The following is a 24,842-nucleotide window of genomic DNA, read 5'->3' as shown; positions in this document are numbered from 1 at the left end:
TCCTCAGTCTGAATTATAATGATTAAAATTGTTTACACATCTCATAGAATTAAAGGCCTGTCACCTTAAAAAGAACGTCACTTAACCAAAAAAAAAAATCTAGTTTTACACAGTAATATAGCCGACACTGTCTTAAGCAGCTCGCTACCTTAACTCTCCGTTTCTTCTCTAAAATATACAGCTGGAAAGCTCTGACATTCTGGGCACCCAAGTCATGATTACAAAGCTATTCTGTTGTAGACTTTGCCTATCAGCTATATCCTTAGCAAGTATCAGCTGCTCTTACTCGTTACAAAATTACACAAACTAACCAGATGGGAGAGTGAAACTAAAAAGCTATTGTTTCTAGAATAAAACAAGAAAATGTTTTAGGAAAAACTGGAGGAACGTCATTAAAGGCGAATTGCTGTCAAAATAGGTACTGGCATAGATAACTAGAAACTATCAGGAGAGAAAACATTAAGAAATCTAGAATGATTCTGCACATGCACATGGGGCCAAAGAGAGTGGTTGAAGTCCGTTTGAGAGGAATCTAGCCAGATTCTCCCAGGGTGAAACTAGGGTTCCTCAGTTCAAGAAATGTGGAGAAAACAAACCTGTCAAGCACAGGAAATAGCAGGAAAAAATGATCTGCCTTATAGCTGACACTGGGGAGGAGGAGGAAGGGAGATAAAACCCCAAATATTACACGTTCTTGAGATGCTAGACTCATGTTTCTATCTACCACAATTCACACTACCTACAAAGTCTAAAAAGTGCACAAGAGTTTATTTACATGTGGTCCTGGGATGAGTGACGGTTCTAAGGAAGGTGAATTCTGTCAAACACATGCGGTCACACACTGCAACACAAAACATGCATCACTACAACTGAGAGGCAGCCTACCCAACAGACAGTGGAACAAAACGCATAAGGATTTTTCTCCTCAGCTACTGGAAAACAGACAAGTGAACACTTAAGTATGTTTAAATAAATAATTAGAATTAAAAGGATAAAACATGACAATCATATGATAAAGAACCAAACTGAAGCAACTCAAAGTCAACACCTGAATGGAGAATCAATAAAGTAGAAGATAGAGCTGAACAAAGTAGAAAGGAGAAAGCGACAAAACGAGAAAGCAACGAGTGAGTCAGGGGACATGGAGAACTGTCTTAACCCACACCTAGCAGAATTTCAGGAGACAAACAAAATGAATGAAACGACATTTTAAGAGGTAATTGACAAGGAATTGTTTACTGTCCTTCCCAGGAAGAAAAACACGTTTCAAACCTACCCCAATAACTAAGCGTGACAGTGCAAGACCCCAAAAACCCAAAGGAAGAAAATCAGACAAAACAGGCCACACATCAAGAAAGACTAAGGGGGCACATGGGTGGCTCAGTGATTGAGCTCTGTCTGCTCAGTTTGAGATCGTGGGATCGAGTCCTGCATCAGGCTCCCCATAGGGAAACTGGTATTACCTTTGCCTATATCTGTCTCTCTGTGTTGCTCACAAGAATTTAAAAAAAAAAAAAAAAAGACTTAGCCACCAACTCCTTGCCAGCAACAGAAGCCCTGAGAGACAACAAGTCTCTAATGTCCTGCATGAAAATAACTGCCCACATCAGAGGAAATAAATTTTTCAAGAACAAAATACAGACACTTTCAGATAGTGGCATGTGAAAACAATCTGCCATCAGCAGCCCTTTCAATAAGAATTTTATAAGCTCTAATTCAATATTTATAAGTTACTGCAGGGCAGCCCTGATGGCCCAGAGGTTTAACGCCACCTTTGGCCCGGAGTGTAATCCTGGAGACCTGGGATCGAGTCCCATGTTGGGCTCCCTGCGCAGAGCCTGCTTCTCCCACTGCCTGTTTCTCTGCCTCTGTCTCTCTCTGTGTGTCTGTCATGAATAAATAAATAAAATCTTTAAAAAAAAGTTACTGCAGATAGGAGGTCTAGAATGCAAATTGGAATGAAGGATAAACCCAAAATGCTGAAAAACTGAACACCAACAGTAGTACAAACAAGAAGTCCTCCTTTAATTTTTAAGAGCTGAACTAAAAATACATATTAAAAATAAGTTAGGAGAAGATTGAGTTTTCAGTGGTTTGAGAGCCTTGTTTAAAGTTCCTACTTAAGTAATCTCTACAACCAATGTGGGGCTAAAATGCACAACCCTCAGATCAAAAGTGCATGTGGTCTTCCAAGCAAGACTGCCAGGCACCCCACAGTACTTGTACTGATTTTTATTTTTTTAAAGATTTTATTTATCTGTTCATGAGACAGACACAGAGAGCAAGAGACATAGGCAGAGGGAAAAGCAGGCTCTCAGGCGAGCCCAATGTGGGACTTGATCCCAGTACTCTGGGACCATGCCCTGAGCTAAGGCAGACGGTCACCGTTGAGCCACACAGGTGCCCCATGTACTGAATTTAGATGTAGATATTAACTCCAGAGTTAAATGTGCCCATTTTAATTTCTAGGTTAATTAGAAAGAATAAAATAGCGATATAAACAGCCCACCTGCATTCGCCTTGTGCGCTGGTCCACAGTCCACATTTTAGGGCTTACGAAGACTCACCTACCTACTGTTTTTTCTGCCACAGCCCTCTCCCATTACTTCACAGTAAAGGTGAACCAGTAAAGAAAAAAAAAAAGCCTTTCCATCTCCCCAACCTCATGAAACCATAAAGAAAACTGATTAGCCATGGACAGAGCAACAGAAAGAGTATTGGGGGGTGTTGTGGTATTAGATTGGTCTTCATATATCAGGTTCTTAAAGATTAGATGAGCAAAGGGACTTCAGCATTGAACCTGAGACTCCAGGATCACGCCCTGGGCCAAAGGGAAGTGCATAACTGCTGAGCCACCCAGGCAACCCAAAGACTGTTCTTTTTTAAAAAAAAATTTTTTTTTTTCTTGAATCATGAGACACAGAGGGAGGGAGAAACATAGGCAGAGGGAGAAGCAGGCTCCCTGCAGAGATCCTGACACAGGACTCAATCCAAGGACCCCGGGATCACCACCAGAGCCAAAGGCAGATGCTCAACCACTGAGCCATCCAGGCAGCCCCCCAACGATTTCTTTCAACAGTTTTTAAGGTTTTTGTCTATTTTAAGTTGCCTCCAGAAGCTTTTTCTGGAGAGAGACAAAAAAACTATGATGTAATTTCTATATTAAATAAATAGGAAGATGAATCTAAGGAAGAGGTGAAGCAGTCCTTCCACATTAGGGCAAGAGAAACAAAAGGGCCAGAAGTTTTTCTCTATTAAGCACCGCCCTGTATGGTAAGCTGATGACCATCAAGAGGAATAGGGAATCAATGATTTCTTCTTGAAAATATGTCACACCATCCTAGGATTCATCAATGGTCACAGAGGGGAAGAATTACAGTGTAAGTATTGGAATTATGCCAACAAAAGTTTTTGATAAAAAGTTAAAAAAAAACACATGGAGGCAGCTCAAAAAGATTTAATTTTATGAGGGATTACAGATATGGCACTGACCTAAGGGACCACTTTTGGGTTCATACAGTATAGTACCTTCTCCCCTTTATATTCTTTTGTAGATACTGATGAGCCATCTAATCTTTGTGGTATACTTACTCATGGAAAATGGAAGTAACAAAAAAAAAAAAAAAAAAAAGAAAATGGAAGTAACATCTCAGCTCACTTAAAAAGTCTTTGTTCCCAGACAGAGTTTAGCAAAGAATAGTTATAAGCTGCTATTCTGTATTCAAAGGTTGACCAAAAGTTACAGTCTCTGAGCATCTTAATTATCACTGCCTGGTAAAAGTTTTACCTTTATGTTCCACATAAGGCTCCATATCCAAAATTTCTGAGAAGCCGATGTACGTATTCAGTTTTTTCTTATGTCCAGTTTGCCTAACCAAGAAGAAAGCTAATTACATTTATATATAAAACAATCATAAAACAATGCATAAGCTCTATCAGCTATTTTTAATGAACTCAATGGCACCTAGGTAAGTTTCATTCAGCAATCTTACTCAAAAACTTGTATAATTAGAAGTCAACATAGTGCTGTGACAATTGGTGGCAAATAGGTTAAAAGTATGAATTTAAATGGTTGATGCCGAACTTTTCAGAAGTTTTAATTTAATCACAAGAGAGCCATTGACCTTGCTTTAAGTAATGTGCTCATGCAAACATTTCCTTTAATTATAGTATAAAAATCTATTCCTAGGGGTGGGTTAGGGGTGGAGGATTAACAAGTAGGAATTTATTTCTTATATAAACATTGAAGATAATTCAGTTCTTACCTATGTTTGTTTTCCTTTGCCGTTTTTGATAGAATTAAAACAAGGATTCTTTCACTAATTTCTAGTCACTAATATATTGGTGGCATCCTTAAGAATTTTGTGATAAAATCAGGAAATATTGGCATTTCAAAATGACAAGTCCCACTTACAACTTTCATTTCCAAATCTAGTCTCAAAGTGTTCTATTACTTGATCTATGGTAAAATCTGTCCACATTAGTCCATAATGAACAAATGAACAAATACTGCTGCTCAAACATATTTACCTGTCAAAGACAAAACGCATCAGCTGTAAGTTCAAGGTACAGGGAAGGCTAAGGAGTCTGATCTTCCTTGTTGCATTCTGTTTACTTTGACAGTTTTCACAAAAGTATCGATTGTCTCCTTCTAATTTTTCTTCCTGATTACAAATAAGACATTATATTAAAAGAATTAGAAGAAAGATTAGTAAAAAGATCCTAATCTATGATATAAAGAATAATTTCAAGTAACAGACCCCCCACCTGTTGAAGATCAAGCCACTATAAGTAATGAAGGATACGTAAGATAAAAGGTACTACGTAGCAGTGATATTATTAATTTGTATGCAATGATTTAAAATTGATGTGCCTCTTAAGATGTAGAATTTTTTTAAATACTTTTGAAAAAACTTTTCCCTGATAATCCCACTTTGGGAATTATAAGAACTATAAAGCAGGTTCTACCAAAAACAAAGACCATTATGTACTTTGATGCAACAAAAATAACTTAAGGACAATGAAAAATGGGTTGAAATTACACATGGCCACCAGAATACAAAATTACATATATACAAAAATCACACAGTTAAAATTACTGAATCATGCTGATGAGGTAAAGCTAAAAGATTGTGAGAAATTCAGTGGTATAGCTTGGTGGTTTCTTTTTAAATTTTTCCTCTTAACTCGCTGGCCAGTCCTCCTCCTCCTCAGCTTCCTTTGTCAGCAACTCCTACCTCCCTAAGCCTCTCAGTGTCTGAGGGCTTGATCCTTGGTCCTGGTCTCTCTCAATCCCGATTTCATCCAGCCCCAACTCCCCTGAACCATGTCTCAAATGTAACACACCCCCAAACAAACTCCCAATCCCTCTCCCAGGCCTATTTCTCCCACAGCCCTTCTCAGAGCAGTTTTGGCAATTCCATCCTACCTAGAACTCAGGCCAAAGCTTAGTAATCCTTGACTCACTTCCAGGTCCAGTCAGTAAACTGTATCAGTTCTTTGAAAATATATCAAAAATCAGAATACTACTTACTTATCACCTTCTTATCTAGCCCTTGGTCAAAGCCAGCATCAACTCCTCTGTCTGCCCCATCCCACCTTCAGCCAATTCTCAAGACAGGCCCTCAGTTCTCCCCTACAGGCAGACCATAAGTCTCCTATGCTTACCATTCCCTGATGGCATTTCACTGCACTCGAAGTCAAGCCTCTAGCAAAAGCCCACCAGGCTCCATCTGATATGCTCTTTGGTTACCTCCACAACATCTGTCTCCCCTTGCTTATTCACTTCAGCTACACAGATCCTGCTGCTCCTCAAACCACCAGGCACATTCTTGTCTGGAGCAGCTGTACTTCCATTTCCTACAAGGCTCACTCCTTCACTTTCAGTCATTTTATTTCTAACTGCAACCAATCCCACTCTCACCCCACCACATTCTCCATCCCCATTCCCAGATTTATTTTTTTCCACGGCACTTATAATACTTGACACACTAAATATTTTACTTAGATGTATTGTACTGTCTTCCCCGGTCCCCCACAATACTATGTTGTAGGGCAAGTTTTCTGTTTCAACCACTAGGGTTATCCCTAACCACTGAATCAGTGGCTGAACACAGTTAAGCACTCAACCAATATCTAGCTGACTGAATTCAGTAAATGACTAAAGCAGGCTAACGGCTGTGCTAAGAAAGGAAGCTATAGGATAAGCTCATCTATCATGCCACGTGCCTGTTCCCACTTGGTAAGAGGCTTCCCCCTAAAAGCTTTTCTAACTTAGAAAGAAAGGGAGCCACCCCCCTTCCTCCACATGCATCTACATACACTGAAAGGAGAAATATGGAGTGGAGGATCTGAAGACCACAGTAGTGCTTTAAAAAACAAACACACATTCCACACGTTCTCCTGAAATCAAATTCAAATTAACCTGGTAGTAGTAGAGCTTACATTTCCTAAAACCCTCTGCCACTCCTAATTATACAAGTTTCTTTTCCCTAATTATACAAGTTTTTAACACATAACTTTACATAACTGAAACTGCCCCAAATTGTTTTTAACACATAGCCTGCTTCACCACTTTAAAATTTACAAAGTTTTCTCCAGATCATTACAGAAATAGACACTTCATATGTAGAAAAGGCTAACATGATGAATTTGGCCATTAAATAACAAAACCATTCAGAATAGTACTTAACGATAATGAGCAGAAACAACATACACCAAAATTTGAATACCTTCAAAAATTCTGAGATGCAATCTGTTAATTGCTTGTGGCCTTGGATATTTAACTCCAGTTCATAAAACTTTGATAAAAGCTTAGACTCTCTGCCACATTGATTGCAACTATAATAAAACAGAGTGATAAAATTAAGAAGGGAAAACAATCAAGTTCCATTGTATTACATTTCAGAACTATGGAAGGACGCATTTATTTCCTTGGTTTTCTTTCAGGGAAATTATTTACGCTACATATTAAAAATAAAAACAAAGTGATTGGTGAGGCATGTAGCTTACGATTAAGAAAAATTTCAAGAGGAATTTTACATTTACTTCAGTATTCCATGGACTCCAATCTCCTTCTCTGAACTCGCAACACAGTCATAAATTACATGGTGAGAGCTCAACCACACACAGCTCTCAACATCTGAATGAGTTCAACTACATTTACCACGTCAGCTGTTTACATGTTCCCATGGAAATGAATTAGTATAAATATTACAGGCCCCATGACAGCCCACAAGAGCTGTAACATGAACTGAAAAATCAGATAGCAGGCGAGCAACAGTCTTAGAATACAGTATACCTCGGGAAGCTGAAACACACTTACACGGTTACGTAAGCATATTCTCCACAGAACTGCTGTTGGACAATGTTCCGCACATCTGGATTTTTTTGTTTAGACAAAGTATCTTCCAACAAAGACATAAACAGCTTTGAAAATTCTTGGGCATCCTACAACACACGTTGGGATTAATAAGAAAAATACCTTGCTTTTCGACTTCTGATACAAACAGCAGTAAGTGAAATGTTCCAGAAACTCTCCATTTTGAACTTAGCATTTTCAGATAAGGACTAGAGCTATGCTGAACCAGTTTGTGCCCACATATGTAATTTTCAGAAATCGGATCAAGTAAAATGTAAAATGGACAGTAAATAAATGCTCTAATTCATGGGACACCTGGGTGGCTCAGTGGTTGAGCGTCTGCCTTCAGCTCAGGGCATGATCTTGGGTGTCCTGGGATCGAGTTCTGTATCAAGCTCCCTGCTGGAGGCCTGCTTCTCCCTCTGCGTGTGTCTCTGCCTTTCTCTTTGTGCCTCTAATGAATAAATAAAATCTTTTTCTAAAAAAGGCGCATTTCACTTAATTTCCTCCTACAAACATTCTAAAGAACACTTTGGTACCACTTATTAAAAAAAAAATTAGTGTCTGGGGTACCTGGGTGGCTGTCAGATAAACATCTAGCTCTTGATTTCGGCTCGGGTCATGATCTCAGGATCCTGAGATTGGACCCTGCATCGGGCTCTGCTCTCAGTGGGGAGCCTGCTTGAAGATTCTCTCTCTCCTTTTCCCTCTGCCCCACCCCTGCTTGTGCTCTCTTACTCTAAAGAGTCTTTAAAAAAAATAAATAAAATTTAAAAGTTCTTACCTGCTGTTGCCCTGTGTCCAAGCCCAAGGCTTTAACAAATCCTGATGGATCAATGTACCGCCTATTACTGTTTTGCAACAAGGCAAACAAGTACTGGAGATGCTCACAAATTGTCTGAGGCTCATAATCTATTGGAAAATACATGTTGTTTTTAAAAAACTGCTACTTTTATTTAAAATATGTATTTCTTCACAGAATATTAAACACCTTATTTTTAAAGACTTTAATAGAAACAAATTAGTAATCACATTTGTTTCGGAAGTAATGACGCCATGACTCTCCATATACATCCCCTAGAGGCAAGAGTTATATGTACAACAGCAACCAGGACTAGTTTTCTAGGGTCAAATCACACTGAAATGTTGAGTGCAATATAAAAACCGCAGGCTATATTTACCATTTACATAAGATGGCCAAATACTTTAATCTCACTAATGTGAACTTGCCACACATTAAGCCAGTGATACGATTCAAACTTGAATGAATAATTTTAAGCTCCTAGTATTTTAGAGTGCCAAGTTTTAGTGGGTCAGGGCAAGGTACTGTAAATAAGAAATGTGCATCTCAAGAGCCCCAAAGGACTTGAGCATTATCTTCTGTGTCAGTCACCACACTGCATTGCCTGCTCTTTGATAACATCCATCAGCTAAGGCCCACCTCTCTTTCACCAGCCTGTGCAACATTCAGTCGTGTCAGCAGAGGGCACTGGAGGGCTCAGTTGTGCATGCCCCACCAGGCCTGGGCAGCCAACAGCGTCTAGCAACTTCCTCCAGCACCTCCTCTGGTGGCACGGTGGTAAGTGGTCTTTTGTGCAGCACGTTCTCTCAAATGACCACTATGTGAATGACCCCGCAGGGACCCTCTGAGGTCACTTACTATGATGCCTGGTTCTGACACCTAGGATTTCCCTGTACACACTTTCAAGGAGGGTTCCCCACTGAGGAAACAGCCCAGGACCTTTTCAGCCATCAAGTGAGCCTGTGCAGGGCATTCTTCAGAAGTCATTTCAGACTTGCGCAATGGGGAGTGAGACTCCTCCTTGGGTGTTTGTTCTTTTGCCCTGGAGGTAGCAGCTGCTCCCTGTATCTCCTATTCTTGTTTTCTTCAATTCCTCTTTAATTCTCACTAACCAATCCTCCATTACTCTAATATTTAGATAATTATTATTTAATATTTATTATTTATTAATAATTCTGTATTCTTGGTGAGCACCTTGTATATAATTATCAAACCACTATGCAGTACACCCTAAATGTATTTTGTCAAACTATACTTCAATAAGATTCCTTACAAAGAAATCTTCAAGTAATAAATGTTTTTTAAAAATTAATAAAAAGTCTACCTGTATGCTATAAAAATATTAATCCAGGGCACCTGGCTGGCTCAGTCAGAACAGCATATGACTCCATCTTGGGAGTCAAGCCCCACACTGCTGTAGAGACTACTTAACAATAATTTTAAAAACTTTAGATACATATATATAAAATAGTAATTCCTTGTTCTTTATGTTCAAACCTATTGTGTTGTTTCTGTCTCCTATTTGGACACTGAATAGTTTATTTCTTTACTAACAACTGTGACTTTCAGGAAGTCAACATTTCGTTTATAAAATAAATGTAAAAATATTACTTCCTAGGGTACTAAGGTTTTGTGGACCCTCAATCAATTCAAGTAAATTTATCTCTACTGCAAGTCTCTTATATCACAGGTTAGACACTCCATACTTATAACTCCAAAATAACAACGCCTCTGGGGCACCTGAGTGGCTTAGGTGGTTGAGGGTGCAACTCTTGATTTTGGCTCAGATAATGATCTCAATGTTGTCAGATCAAACCCTGTGACTGGTTTGGCACTTAGTGTGGAGTCTACTTGAGTTTCTCTCTCCCTCTGCACTTCTCCATTCTCATGCTCTTAAAATTATAATAATAATATTAATAATAATAACTACTCCTCTGCTGGCTTTCCTTTATTTTTTAAAGATTTACTTATTTTAAAATGAGAGAGAGGAAGAAAGCATAAGTATGAGCGTGGGGGTGGGGGTGGGGGAATCTCAAGCTGATTTCACACTCTGCATAGAACCTGATGTGGGGCTTGTTCTAATGACCAAGATCACAACCTGAGTCAAAACCAAGAGTCAGAATCTTAACCGACTGTACCACCCAAGTGCCCCTGGCTTTCGCATGTATAAAATAAGGGAGTGACTGAGCTGTGAGCAGAACCCAGATTCCATCATTATCCAACACAAAGCCTTTGCACTCTACTGCACTGTGTCTATTAAAATAGTAGTAGAAATGTGCACTCAGAATGAAGTGAGGGAACAATTTTGGTGAAATATTAAAAATCCATGCACTTAGAAATTAAAAAAAGAGAGATTTTTCAAGATTATGTTAAAGCCACAATACCCAAAAGGCCATGACACATCATTTTATAAAACAGAAATTTAGTTTTCACTTGTTATGTAGCTGTCATATCCCTGGTAAATTTATATTTTAGCAAAATAATGCTAAACATCAAAAAGGATCAATTTTACATTAATCATCCTTTACACACAATGTTACCTTCATCTTTAAATCTAGATTTAAATATTCAAAACTATAAAAATAATGTTTGGGGGAAATAATTTTATGGGGAGGTGGGAAAAAACTTTAAGTCCTGTGTTTGCTTTTTATTTAAATAGGCTCCACACCCAACATGGGTCTCTAACCGAGATGAATATTCACATGCTCTATGCCAGCTGCCCGTAAACACAGTGTTTTTGAAGCAAAGGTCACTATTAACAAGGACCAAAACTCTAACACATTACCCTTGTCTATGGGGCTACCAGAAGATGTGGGGCTTATGAGTCCTCTATCTTTTCTTTCTCAAATACAGGATTTATAGATGGGAGCAAGAGTCAAAGCTCCCAACTTAGAGCTCTCAGACCTACATAATTTCAGACATTTGTTGCCTTCAATCCCGTTTTGAAAAAAGATAAGATCTGATTTGTTCCAGGAAAGTTCCACTTCAAAGAGAATCTCTAAATAGATAGTATCTTTCAGGAATACTAATCCACATACTGTATGTGAAATAAACTAAGTAATTCCATTAGAAACAGTTTGAAATTGATTCTATCTAAAAACAAAAACTCTGGGATCCCTGGTTTGCTCAGCAGACAGCATCTGCCTTCAGCCGAGGGCGTAATCCTGGAGACCTGGGATTGAGTCCCACGTCGGGCTCCCTGCATGGAGCCTGCTTCTCTCTCCTCTTGTGTCTCTGCCTCTCTCTCTCTCTCTCTCTCTCTCTCGAATAAATAAAATCTTTAAAAAAAAAAAACAACAACTCTAAATTTGCAATGAGTGCCTTTGCTATTGGTGATTGATTTTTGCCAAGGTTAGTGAATTTATAGAGGCTATCAATGTAGCCAGCATATTTGGGTATCAAGACAAAAGTCTGTGGTCACAATGAAGTATTAAGTCTCTCAAACTCTTCTGCTTTATTGACTGGTTTTTAATAAATCACTATAAATTAAATGGACTACAATCACAACACATTACATAGAGACACTGTAGTGATAAATTACATAATAATCAAATGTATTTCCTTCAATTGAATATGAACCATTTCAGTGCATAAATAATTTATAGAAAAAGGGGAAACTGGGATCCCTGGGTGGCGCAGCGGTTTAGCGCCTGCCTTTGGCCCAGGGCGCGATCCTGGAGACCCGGGATCGAATCCCACATCGGGCTCCCGGTGCATGGAGCCTGCTTCTCCCTCTGCCTATGTCTTTGCCTCTCTCTCTCTCTCTTTCTGTGTGTCTATCATAAATAAATAAAAATTTTAAAAAAGGGGGGGGGGGAACTATTTTGAATTCTTACAATGTTTATGAAACACCTATCATCATGTCTGGCACATACTGAGCATTCAGAAGTTTGTTTCCTGCATTTGCAGAGTGTTCTAGCTGGCAATATGCTGTGAAGTGAGCCCGCACCACATCCACCCCACTAACCTTTCTCTTCCTGGATACCATCTCCCATCATGTAGTCGCTACAGGTACTTGGACATAAGTATAGTGCCTGCCGAAGCTCCAAATTGAGGAACCACACTTGAAGAAATGTGTTGACATAACAAGTAGCGCCAAGGTTAGTGAGGCCCACAAATGAGTTCTACAAAAATACAAAATTTACAATTACAAGATCAATTTCCTTTTACACAAAAAATTATAAAAGGCCACGTGTAGAACATAATTCTACGCAATACCCATCTGGGTTGGCTACAGGAGTGGAAAAGTCTTAGGACAGCTCATCTCCAATCTTCTAGTCTTCTCTGGCCTCTTATAGCTAAAACTAAAATGGTGGGCTCAATGACAAATCTGTTCCAAACATGTGTACATAGGGTTTTCATTTGCAATAGTCCTAAAATCAAGGAGAATGACATAGTAAAACTTCCACAAAAGTTCCTTTTTATCCCATAGATCAGGAAGGAATAGAGCATGGGGAATTGGTTGCAACTTTTTCTAACGACTGAGGATTCTTGAACTTAGAATCATTCATTTTAATGCACAAAATATCAATGTAGCTACTTCGTTAGACAATATTAGACACCAGGCTTTTTGGTTATACAATATTAATGTGTACTTTTAAAAAGGCAAAACAATATGTTTTGCTAAATATTTTGTTAAAATGTATATATATATATACACATATGTTTTGTTAAATGTATGTATGTGTGTGTATACACAAACACACACACACACACACACACACACACACAACATGTATATAAAAATACAAGCCTAGGACACCAAAGTAGTATCATGGGAGCTTGTTTCCTTGATTTATCACTTCCTTTAAAGAGATTTTTAAAAATGAGTTCAAAATAAACCATGCAGTATGAAAGCAAACATAAAATCAGCATTTAAACTACAACTATCGGGCAGCCCGAGTGGCTAAAGTGGTTTAGCGCCACCTTCAGCCCAGGGATCCTGGAGACCCGGAATCGAGTCCCACGTCAGGCTCCTTGCATGGCGCCTGCTTCTCCCTCTGCCTGTGTCTCTGCTTCTCTCTCTCCTCTCTGTGTATTCTCAGAATAAATAAAATCTTAAAAAAAAAATAAACTACAACTATCAATTGAAGGCTTGCTGGATTACATGATCCCTGTTTTAAAGCATTACCATTAAAAACTGTTCCAACTATAAAACAAAAAAACCGTTCCAATGCAAGCAATTTAAGTTCTATTCCTTATCCTCAAACTGCATAGGATCCTCCAAATCAGTAATAGTTTCTGATGACAGACGCAAAATAAAACAGCAAAACCCCAGAGGAATACCACATAGTAATCACTTTTAAAAGGATGGCTTACCTTTTTTCTCCTCTCACAGTTGGGATCATCAATGTTATGAAAACTATTCTCATCTATTTCTCCTAACCAAATATGCTCACCAATCCCTACCAAGCAATTCGGATTTCCTTTGCAGTTTCGTCTACAAAAAAAAAAAAAAAAAAAAAAATTGATAGATTAAGAAATGTCTTAGTTCCATAAGAAACATGCAGATTAAAGCTGTAATGATATACCAAATTTCATCTATTTCTCATGTATGTATAAAATTAAGAGAACTGACAAGGTAAAAGGTATAACACCACGCTCAATTTGTGCAGCTGTCAGGAAACAGAACTCATTTACTCCTGAGGGAATACAAACTGGTGGGACTTTTAGGGACAGGAATTTTGTAATCTGTAACAAAACTAACACATACCTTTTCACTTAGCAATTCCTTTCAGAATTCACCCTGAAGATACACCGCTAAAAGTTCAAACCTATGTATAAATAATGTCTCAGATATTTATTACAGCACTGTTTGTCAACAACTGGAAAGCCAAATGACCCCACAGCAGACATGGTTATCTCTCGGCACAATGGAGTACTATGCAAGTCTAAGGTGAAAACCACATGACAAACCTCTGGAGTTGTTTCCAGGATGTATCAGAAGAAAGCAGTGTGCAAAACAGTATAGTAGGCAATTTCTTTTCTTTTCTTTTTTTTTTTTTTAGTAGGCGATTTCTGGTATAAGAAAGATGGGGGATAAGAATATATGAATGTATCTGCTCATATGAAGAGAAAGAAAGCAAAAGGGTTACCCAGAGACTAAAAGTGGTTACTTTCAGAACACGAGTGGGTTTACATAAAAACTGGAGGGGTGTGTGACACTTTCCTGAATATACCATTCCATACACCGCTGAATGGGGGTGGGAGGGCCTGTGTGAATGTCACACACACACACACACACACACTTTGGGGACCCTAAGCCCAAAACCAACACATTTTTTTAAAGATTTTATTTATTCAGAGAGACAGAGAGGATTGGCGGGGGGCAGAGACACAGGCAGAGGGAGAAGCAGGCTCCATGCAAGGAGCCCAAGGAGGGACTCATCCTGGGAATCCAGGGTCACACCTTTGGGCTGAAGGTGGAGGTGGCGCCACCGGGGCTGCCCAACAAACACATTTCAATTAAATAACATATCCCAATGAAGGGAAGGGGGATGAGGAACTAACAACCAGATCTCAGTCATTAATTAGCAAGCTCATTCAGAAGTGTCCTCAGGCAAAAGATAAAAGGAATAGCAAGTCTTAATTTCCTTTTCACTGAGAATTGAACAATTCTTTTTTTTATAATAAATTTATTTTTTATTGGTGTTCAATTTACCAACATACAGAATAACACCCAGTGCTCATCCTGTCAATTGCCCCCTCAGTGCCCGTCACCCATTCACCCCCACCCCCGCCCTCCTCCCCTTCCACCACCCCTAGTTCATTTCCCAGAGTTAGGAGTCTTTATGTTCTGTCTCCCTTTCTGACATTTCCCACACATTTCTTCTCCCTTAGAATTGAACAATTCTAAAAAATTTCTTTCTGTATATTCTATATTTAAACAAATAAGTAAATATATGGGGGATAAAGGAAACGTAGACTTGGGGAGTTACAAATAATGGAAGAAGGGGATCCCTGGGTGGCGCAGCGGTTTAGCGCCTGCCTTTGGCCCAGGGCGCGATCCTGGAGACCCGGGATCAAATCCCACGTCGGGCTCCCGGTGCATGGAGCCTGCTTCTCCCTCTGCCTGTGTCTCTGCCTCTCTCTCTGTGTGTGACTATCATAAATAAGTACAAAATTAAAAAATAATAATAATAATGGAAGAAAAAGAAGCCTACAGTACTGGATCAGGAATAAAAGACCTAAGTCTAAACTTGTAGGCAGATAAACCACAGAACACTAGTTACTTGAATTTCAGAAAAAAAGATATATTTACCAAATAATACATGTTGTCTAAAATTAAATTTAATTGGGCAGGCCAACGAGATGGTTCAGCTAAGAGACTACGAGCATTAACATGAGCACTCCTAGCAACCAGGTCTTGATTTCTAAGTATTCCCCAAAGAATCCATGACTCCTTGGAGAAACCGTGGTTCTGAGGCTGGATAGAGTACAGGATGAGCCTGGAACATCTTGGTATGCCCCCCAAATAAGGATGTACTCAAAGAATGATTGGGGGGGTGGCATGTTAAAAGGATAACTTGAAGGAAATTCCATGTGGCAAAATCTGAAACAAGAAACATTAATGATAGAATCCTGATCTACTGAATAAAATAGGAATCCATAGTGAAACGGATGGACATGGGATGGGAAAATTCCCTCCTTATAGAAAGTCAATTCACAAATTAGAAGTAAATCAGAAAACCACCATTTGTCATCCATCACAATAACACACAGGCACTCTCCTGTGACTTCAACAGACACATTCTCAGAAGATGGTTCTTATGCAACCATTTGGATTTTAGTCTCCTATTCCCAGCAGCAAAAGAGAAACATGAAAGTAGGCTCTCCTGGGATGCCTGGCTGGCTCAGGAGGAGGAGCTCATCATGCTTGATCTTGGAGTATTGAGTTTGAGCCCCATGTTGGGCAGTTTACTTAAATAATTTTTAAAAACACCTCAATTTGTCTCCAGAAACATTTTGTGCTTCCAGGCTAAAAATTCATTCCTTCTCTCGCTCTGGTGATTCTGAACTTATAAAAAAAAAAAAAAGTAGTCTTTCTTTGTCCCCACCCCAAAATCTTGAACATTCAACTTGGTCCAAAGTTGGCTCCAGCTGTGGCCTAAGAATTCCAGAAAATAGGGTTTAACTTTGAAAAGACTTTCAAAATAGATGGGAGAAGTTGAAAGCAATTTGTATCATTTGGCTCTAGAGTGCTGGCATTATTTGTACACATCTTAAATTAATTGCTGGCTAGTTATTACTGAATTAAGTGTTCAAATACCTAGAACACCATCACCACGTAGATGAGATGAAGCAGTGAAAAAGCACCAGCCCCATGTCTTATGGGTCTCCAGGGCCACACTTTCAGATAAGAACTAAAAAAACCAGTGGCAGTGCTTTGCAACAAAAGCAGTTAAGCTAATGGATTAAAGCTTTCCAAATAGTGGCTATGCCTTTTGCACATGAGCCCAGTATTGTTTGTTTGTTGTCTTTTTTAGAGAAGTAGAGAATCTATTTAAGAAGTATAAATTGTAAAAACATTTCTAATTACAAGCTATTACTCCCAAGCCAACCTAAGAAGCAGAACAGAATACCATTACAGAAGACTAGACTCCTCCTACAGAAGAAAACCTCTCCCATTCATCAGACTCCAATACTGCAAACTTCATTTTATCCACAGGAGGAGTAGGCCACGGGTGTCAAGTATCATTTTTCATCATGTTTTTATCAATTTTCTCACACTGAAAAAATTTCTGCACTTACTTCTATCAGCCTGTGTAGAAAGAAATCAAGAAGGCTGAGCGTTTTACGATCTAAGACAGGTATACATTTGCCTGGAAAGATTCACCTATTTACTGTGTAAATACCCCAGCCAATTTGACTCATTTATGTTACCTGCTTGGCCAAAGAAAGCAGGATGTGCTTCCGCTGACTTAGAAATCAGGTTAACTCTTTTCAAGATCATAAGTGTCCCTGATTTAAACTAGACAGTGATGCCACTAAGATTCTTTGTAACAGAAACTTCTACAACCTTATAACTAACTGTATCCTCTACCCACTCGCCACAGGTCTTCTCAGAAATCCCTCCTGCCTACAGGGGGAACATAGAACGAATCACAAAAACCAAGTAAGAGCAAGCAGTCAACCTGGCTCTTCTCTGGCTCTCTCCTACTCTTCCATCTGATTTACACTTCTACATCGGTTGGCTTAAGAACAGGTTTCTAGGGTCGCCTGGCTAGCTCAGTCAGTAGAGAGTGTGACTCAACCTCACGCTCTGAGTTTGAGCCCCACACTGGGTCTAGAGACCAAAGAAAAAATAGCTTATTTTATGTGGCAGATGCCTACTGCTGTATTATTGTATGCGCTAAGTTTCTACATTCATCTACCTCTTCCCTATAGTGGCCTCCTAGGAGAACAAACTTCCTCGTGTCCTGTGGTTCTGGCAAGAGGACTTCAACTACCTTCATTTTGACCTTGAAATTTCTAATTGATAAAATTCTTCTTTCCATCTATCTCTTTAACTCGGGTAAATGATCTTATAGGAAAAGCATCCCCTGATGGGAACCACAGCCCCTCTCTAAGCAATAAAATCTCACCCCCACTGCAGGTACCCACCAATCTTTGCCTCTTATCTTCCTTACAGAAATTGGGGAGTATTTTTGGTACTTGAGAGAATTTTTTGAGTTGCTAGTCCCCTGACTTCCCAGTGTTGGCCTCAGTTAAATTCCTTTCTCGTTTTACCATTACTGTCTCTGCCTTTGGATTGTCGGTGGCGAATGGCCAAACCTGGTCTGTCTGGGATCCCTGCAGCCAGGTGCTCTTGCACCCGTGTCCTGGCTACACTAGCAAGAGCTAAAATGCAGCTCCAATCCATCACCAAAACAAACAAAAATCTCATAAGATATTCCAAATGGGAAGTGAGGGATGCAAGAAAAACAACAATGGTCCCTCTCAGGTGGCAGCAGACACCTCTGGATGGTGTGGGACTTGGAAAACTTGACTGTGTAAGAAGGAATCAACATGCTGATTTGCTTGAGAAGCAGAAACAGAAGGAAGTTCATGAAACTCTCCTTGGCCCACCTAGATCCCTGCCTTACCATGACTTATTTGTCCAAACTTTCCTGAATTGAAAACAAAAATCACAAAAAACCTCTCTAGATCTCTTAACTAAGCTACTTTCCTTTCAGCTATGCTGGTTTCAAGTTCTCTCACCTGTGTCTCAGAGTAACAAACATGAACTAAAGCTTTTCCGGTTAATGCTCCAAAAACCACGTCAGTCTCTGTCAGACCTAATTCTTTTTTTTTTATTTTTTTTTATTTTTTTATGACAGTCACACACAGAGAGAGAGAGAGAGGCAGAGACACAGGCAGAGGGAGAAGCAGGCTCCATGCACCGGGAGCCCGACGTGGGATTCGATCCCGGGTCTCCAGGATCGCGCCCTGGGCCAAAGGCAGGCGCTAAACCGCTGCGCCACCCAGGGATCCCAGACCTAATTCTTAAAAATGGTTGCTCTCTTCCTCTGAACTTTCTTAGACTAGTTAACAAACAGAGGAAGAAAACACTCAGATCCAAAGAAATGCAAGGTTAAAAGTCATGAAGGAGGTTTTCTCTTACACAATCAGCAAAAACTTTCCAATGATGAGCCAAGATAAAGTGAGAGCCACTGTGCACTCACCAACTACAGGAAGTGCAAACAACCCTTTTGGAAAAACTTGAGAAAATGTCTCAAAATATTAAATGACACCAATATATTGTTTCAATAATTCTATTCCTGGCCATATATCCACAGAATACACACCACCACTCTGGCAATTAAACAGAATGATGAATCCCAACAGATACTTTTTCCAGAAGCATGTGATAGAAGAACACCAAGTGGCTAAAGTGGTAGACAAGGGATAGGTTCCAAAATGTTTGGTATGACATGCTAAGCAGCTGTGACAGGACTTGCGTGATTTTAGGCCAGCAAAACACCTTGGCAGCAATCCTAGTGGAGGATAATGTCCTAAACTAGATTAATGGCAATGAGAATGCAAGAAACCTCAAGTTTATGAGAGGAAATCAATACTTTGAGGACCCCTTAGATGGTGGGGGGAAGAAGGGAAAGAAAGGGACAATTGGGTGGCTCAGTCTTTCAAACGTCTGCCTTTGACTCAGATAGATCATGATCCCTGGGGCCTGGTATCAAGCCCTAAGTTGGGCTCCCTGCTCAGAGGGGAGCCTGCTTCTCCCTCTGCCCCTCCTGTCACTCGCGCTTGCTCTTTCTCAAATAAATAAATAAAATCTAAAAAGGGGGGGGGGGGGGTTTTGCAGTAATGCCCAAAACTGTAAAGAAAGGAAACAATTTTCCACAAATCAAAAACTATTTAGCTAAAGGATTGGAAAACAGACTACATATCTAAGGTACAAACCACTACGTTCCTTCAGTATTAACCACAGCTAAGAGATGAAGTTTGAGGGCGTGTGGGATGGCTCAGTTCATAAGTGGCTGCCTTTGGCTGCTCAGGTCGTGATCATGCTCCCTGCTCAGTGGGGAGCTGGCTTCTCCCTCTGCCTGCCCCTTGTGTGTGTGACTGGGGGAGGAGGGGATATGTGCTCTCTCAAAAATAAATCTTTTTTAAAAGAGTGGCATGAAGTTTGAGCTGTTCTGACAGATCTCCAAGGATCTGCCATTTAAGAGTTATCTCACAACACAATGGACAAAAATTCATAACATTTCATAGTTGCTATGCAGTTGAAAGAAAAACCATTATTTGAATGCAAGCGGTAGAGCTCCCAGCCCATTTAAAGAGCTATTCCTTTGCTTTTCCTCATCATCTCTTAGTTTCTTAGCTCTTAGGACATTGTTTCACACAGATGCCCCAGGCATGCCAACTTTCCTGCTTTGAGGGAAGATCTGTCTATACCGAAGCTTTGCTTAAGCAGCACAAGTTTTCTGAAAAACGATTTGAGTATACATATAATACTATAAAAAAAATAGTGGTCTTCACGTCCTTTGACCTAGAACCACCATTTTAAAGAACATATCCTAAGCCAACATAGATAAACAAATACTTTCAAAGGTAATCATCACTAAATAAGCTATCTGCCCAAACACAGGAAAGTCATCTGTATTTTCTATAAGAGAAAATGGCTGGTTTAGAAATAAGCTACCTGAGCAACCACAGGGACAATGTTCAACCATGGCACAGCGGTACAGTCATGATGGAATACTATGCAGCCACTAAAACTCTTCAAGGGCAGTGGTTTGAAGAGTGACTCAGCAGTGGCTGAGTGGTTTAGCGCCATCTTCAGCCCAGGGCGTGTTCCTGGAGTCCCAGGGGATCGAGTCTCACGTTGGGCTCCCTGCAGGGAGCCTGCTTCTCCCTCTGCCTAGGTCTCTGCCTCTCTGTGTCGCTCTTGTGAATAAATAAAATCTTTAAAAAAAATAAAACTCTTTTCAAGCAATACTTTGAGACATATGACCTTGCTCAAGACAACTTTCTATCCTATTGATTTAGAACTCTATTATGACTGATTTTTCGAAAGAGGGAGTGATTTTAAGTTTTATTTACTTATTAATGAGAGATAGAGAGGGAGACATAGGCAGGGGGACAGCAGACTTCCTGCAGGGAGCCTGATATGGAACTCAATCCCAGGACCCTGGGATCACGACCTGAGCTGAAGGCAGATGCTCAACCACTGAGCCACCCAGGTGCTCCAGGAGTGATATTTTTTATATATTTTTCAAAAAGTTTGAGAAGAGTTCACAAGAGAAATTAGAATATACTTTGAAAACCATAAAACTAAATTAGTGCTTGTAAGGGAAATTATGGCATTTAAAGCTTAGGTAGATAGATAAGTATAGATATATATAAAATCAGCCTCTGGGTCCTTGGCTGGCTCAGACAGTAGAGCATATGATTCTTGACCACAAGGTGGTAGTTGCGGCCCATGTGTGGGGTATAGTTTACTTAAAATAAAAAACCAAAACTGGTGTCAAGTCATATTTACCCCAGTTTTTGTTATCACAAATATCAGGAACACCAAACCAAATTTTGACAGATACTTTATATTTTGGTAATTCATGATTAATTTGAATCCCCTTAGAAATTCATGTTTAGGGGATCCCCGGGTGGCTCAGTGGTTTAGCGCCTGCCTTCAGCCCAGGGTGTGATCCTGGAGTCCCAGGATTGAGTCCCACATAGGGCTCCCTGCATAGAGCCTGTTTTTCCCTCTGCCTGTGTCTCTGCCTCTCTGTGTCTCTCTCATGAATAAATAAAATCCTTTAAAAAGCCTCAGGTTTATAAAACATTTGAGTAATACACATGGCAATAAGACCATTCTGCTTCTCTAACCTCTAGCCAGAGCAGAAGTTAATGCAAACAAGTTGGAAGAGGCTCTGGGTCCTAGATGTTGACTGAGACCAGGATGCTCAAAGGGCTGCTGCATGGCAGTTTCAAACTGCTATCAATAAATGTCTACTAGATAGGTCACAACGAACATGAGTTAACAGTAAACACTATCATTTTATAGAACCAAACCTACCCTCTCATAAAAGCAACCAGACTTCACAAGGTTGACACATTCTATCACCAGATGCTTAGATAATTATAGGGCCTAAGCATCCTGAAATGAAAGACCAACTCATCAAAAGCATCAAAAGCGGGCTCAGAGCTCATGAGGCGACAGGTAAAAGAGCTTCAGAGACAAATGCGGTGTGGCATCAAGCACGGAGCTCCGCAGCTGAGATGCCACAGGAAGGGTGGCAGTGCTGTGAAGGTGAGCATCTCCAGGGCGCTCAGGAACTCAATCCATGTGGGAGGAGGACTAAAGATCATTGCAGCAGAGAGCTTTATGGACAAAGAAGGCTGGAGGAGCAAGCCAGAGGACATAAATGCAGGTTCTCCTGCCATGCTCCAGCATGAAGAAGTCTTCCTGCCACTGGCAGCTGTTGGAGAAGGCAGGAGGAACAATGAGGCTGTAGAAGTCAGGGGCTAGCTTAGTTCACAGAACACTGCAAAAAAAAAATGTGGTAAGAGTTTGGACTTCATCCAGGAAGCAACAAGGAGCCAGCATAAGGTTTTTAAAAGAAAAATAATCAGATTTGCACTTTTTAAAAGATCCTCTAATTATGCCTACTAGTGACTTGTAAGAATCACCTGAAGATTCCCCAAGTTTTGTCAATGAACAACATTCTTTAAAAAAAAAAAAGAGGGATCCCTGGGTGGTACAGCGGTTTGGCGCCTGCCTTTGGCCCAGGGCGCGATCCTGGAGACCCGGGATCGAATCCCACATCGGGCTCCCGGTGCATGGAGCCTGCTTCTCCCTCTGCCTATGTCTCTGCCGCTCTCTCTCTCTATCTCTGTGACTCTTGAGATTTATAATAAATAAATAAAATTTAAAAAAAAAGAAAAAGAAGAGCTTTATAAGATTTTATTTATTCATGAGAGGTATGGAGAGAGGCAGAGACACAGGTAGAGGGAGAAGCAAGCTCCCCAAGGGGAGCCTGATGTGGGACTTGATCCCAGAACTCAGGGATCATACCCTGAATGGAAGGCAGACAACCACTGAGCCACCCAGGTGCCCCTCCTCCTGCTGCTTAACAAATTTTAAGCCTCTAAGTTATTTTTCTTTAATAGGAGATTTTTTTCAAAGTATAATCTCTTGACTCGTGTTCTCATGTACGTGTGTGCATGCACAGCAGCGGGGGCGGGGGGATACACCAAGATAAATTTAAAGGGGATGCTTTTACAATAGAAGAGATAACAAATGAGAATGAGAAATAAGAGGTTAGTACAGGTAAGAATTCAAATCAATAGCACTTGTTACTGATCATTTTTTGGTGAGGGGAGTCAGGGGAAAAAAGAAATCAGGTTTTTATGAATGCAGGATTATTTAAAACCTTTTTTCTTTTAAAGGAAGAATGGATGGGACACATGGGTGGCTCAGTGGTTGAAGTGTCTGCCTTTGGCTCAAGGTGTGATCCCAGGGTCCAGGGATGGAGTCTGGCATCAGACTGCTGCTCTCTCTGCCTAGGTCTCTGTCTCTCTCATGAATAAATAAATAAAACCTTAAAAAACAAAGGAAGAATGGAAATAAATATTTTGAGAATACTCACATCTAGAAATTCGGGAAATGTTCCCTCATCTAACAATTTTTTTTAAAGATTTTATTTATTCAGGAGAAACACACACAGAGAGACGCAGAGACATAGGCAGAGGGAGAAGCAGGCTCCCGCCAGGAGTTCAATGTGAGACTCTGGATCCAGCATCCCGGGATCACGCCCCTCATCTAACAATTTGATATTCATCTGAAATTCTGAAATCTGACCAAAAGGATCCAAGAGATAATCAGCATGCAGCAAACAGGACAGACAAGGCTTCAGTATCCTTGCTCACCATGTTTTGTAATGTGCAGTTACCATTCTAAGGTGAGGTTACTGGCTCTGTAGTAGCTTTTTTCCTTTGAGAGTCCTAAGGTTAGACTGTACCCAAAAGTTTTATCTCTTTCATCCCACTAAGATGCAAGCTGCTATTAAATAGCCATTCATCCAAAGTTTTCAATTTCTCAGGGCAAGTTACAAAAAAAAAAACCCTCAAAGCAAATAATTAAGACAATGTCAGTAAATCTTTTTGTAGGAAGTATAGCTCAGTGTCCAAGCAGAGGGTCAAAAGTCGCCAAAGGGCAGCCTACCAGACCCCTGAAGAGAGCCCCTCCTCCTTCCATCATCATGATTTCAAACTGAAAGGCAGTAGGGAGAACCTCAAGGTACTAGCTCCTGCTTGTAAAAAAGAAGAAAAAAAGGGACACCTAGGTGGCTCAGAGGTTGAGCGTCTGCCTTCAGCCCAGGGCTTGATCCCAGGATCCGGGGATGGAGTCCCACATTGAGCTCCCCGAAGGGGGCTGCTTCTCCCTCTGCCTGTGTCTCTGCCTCTGTGTCTCTCATGAATAAATAAATAAAATCTTTTAAACTTCATTACACACGTCACCTCCCATTATTCTCAGCCACGGAATACACATGGTGCCTCTTCATGGATTTTAAGTTTTATACAATGATTAGAATTTCATCAAATCAAGCAAACTATGGATTAGAGCAAAAATTCAAAAATGAAACCCCTAAAAGGATAATCAGGAGGGAATTCAAAGATAGAATTTTTAATAAGTAGCGGCTGGGACAAGCAGTAGCTATCTGGAAGAAGATCAAGTTGGGCACACACTTCACAGCATGCTTCAGTACAAATTCCAAATGACTCAAAGACTTAAATGTTTATTGAAACCACAACACAGAAAACATCAACAAATCTCTTTATAATCTTGGCATGAGAAAGACTTTTCTAGGATTCAAAACTCAGAAGCTATAAAAGTTACATTAATTCAATCTTAAAAAACTTTCCATGGGATGCCTGTGTGGCTCAGGGTTGAGCATCTGCCTTTGGCTCAGGGCATGATCCTTAAGTCCCGGGATCGAGTCCCACATTGGGCTCCCCGCACAGAGCCTGCTCTCCCTCTGTCTGCGTCTCTCATGAATAAATAAAATCTTAAAAAAAAAAAAAAAATCTTTCTGTATACAAAACATATAAGCAAAGCAGAAAAAGAATAACTGAAAAAGTTTTGCAACTCATGCCACACACACACAAAAATCTCATTACATAAAGAACTCCTACGAACTGATAAACTAAAAATATAAAAACACAGAAATGACCTAACAG

General features: G+C 40.1%; 1 protein-coding gene across 5 annotated transcripts in view; it reads right to left on the bottom strand.

The window, feature by feature from the left end:
- The window catches only part of USP48 (ubiquitin specific peptidase 48), an 84,046-nt gene that overhangs the window by 42,981 nt on the left and 16,223 nt on the right, over positions 1–24,842 (bottom strand). For all 5 annotated transcript variants that reach the window (XM_072827941.1, XM_072827938.1, XM_072827942.1 and 2 more), the window contains exons 2-8: positions 13,482–13,602; positions 12,130–12,286; positions 8,145–8,272; positions 7,325–7,449; positions 6,732–6,840; positions 4,531–4,664; positions 3,788–3,870 (exon numbers count right to left, since the gene is read on the bottom strand). In XM_072827941.1, coding sequence (XP_072684042.1) covers positions 3,788–3,870; positions 4,531–4,664; positions 6,732–6,840; positions 7,325–7,449; positions 8,145–8,272; positions 12,130–12,286; positions 13,482–13,602 — 857 coding nt within the window. The remainder of the gene's footprint in view (positions 1–3,787; positions 3,871–4,530; positions 4,665–6,731; positions 6,841–7,324; positions 7,450–8,144; positions 8,273–12,129; positions 12,287–13,481; positions 13,603–24,842) is intronic.

This window comes from Canis lupus, chromosome 5 (assembly GCF_048164855.1).
Source record: "Canis lupus baileyi chromosome 5, mCanLup2.hap1, whole genome shotgun sequence".
Lineage (NCBI taxonomy): Eukaryota > Metazoa > Chordata > Mammalia > Carnivora > Canidae > Canis > Canis lupus.
The sequence above is the reverse complement of the archived record's forward strand: the minus strand, read 5'-3'. Positions and strand labels throughout refer to the sequence as shown.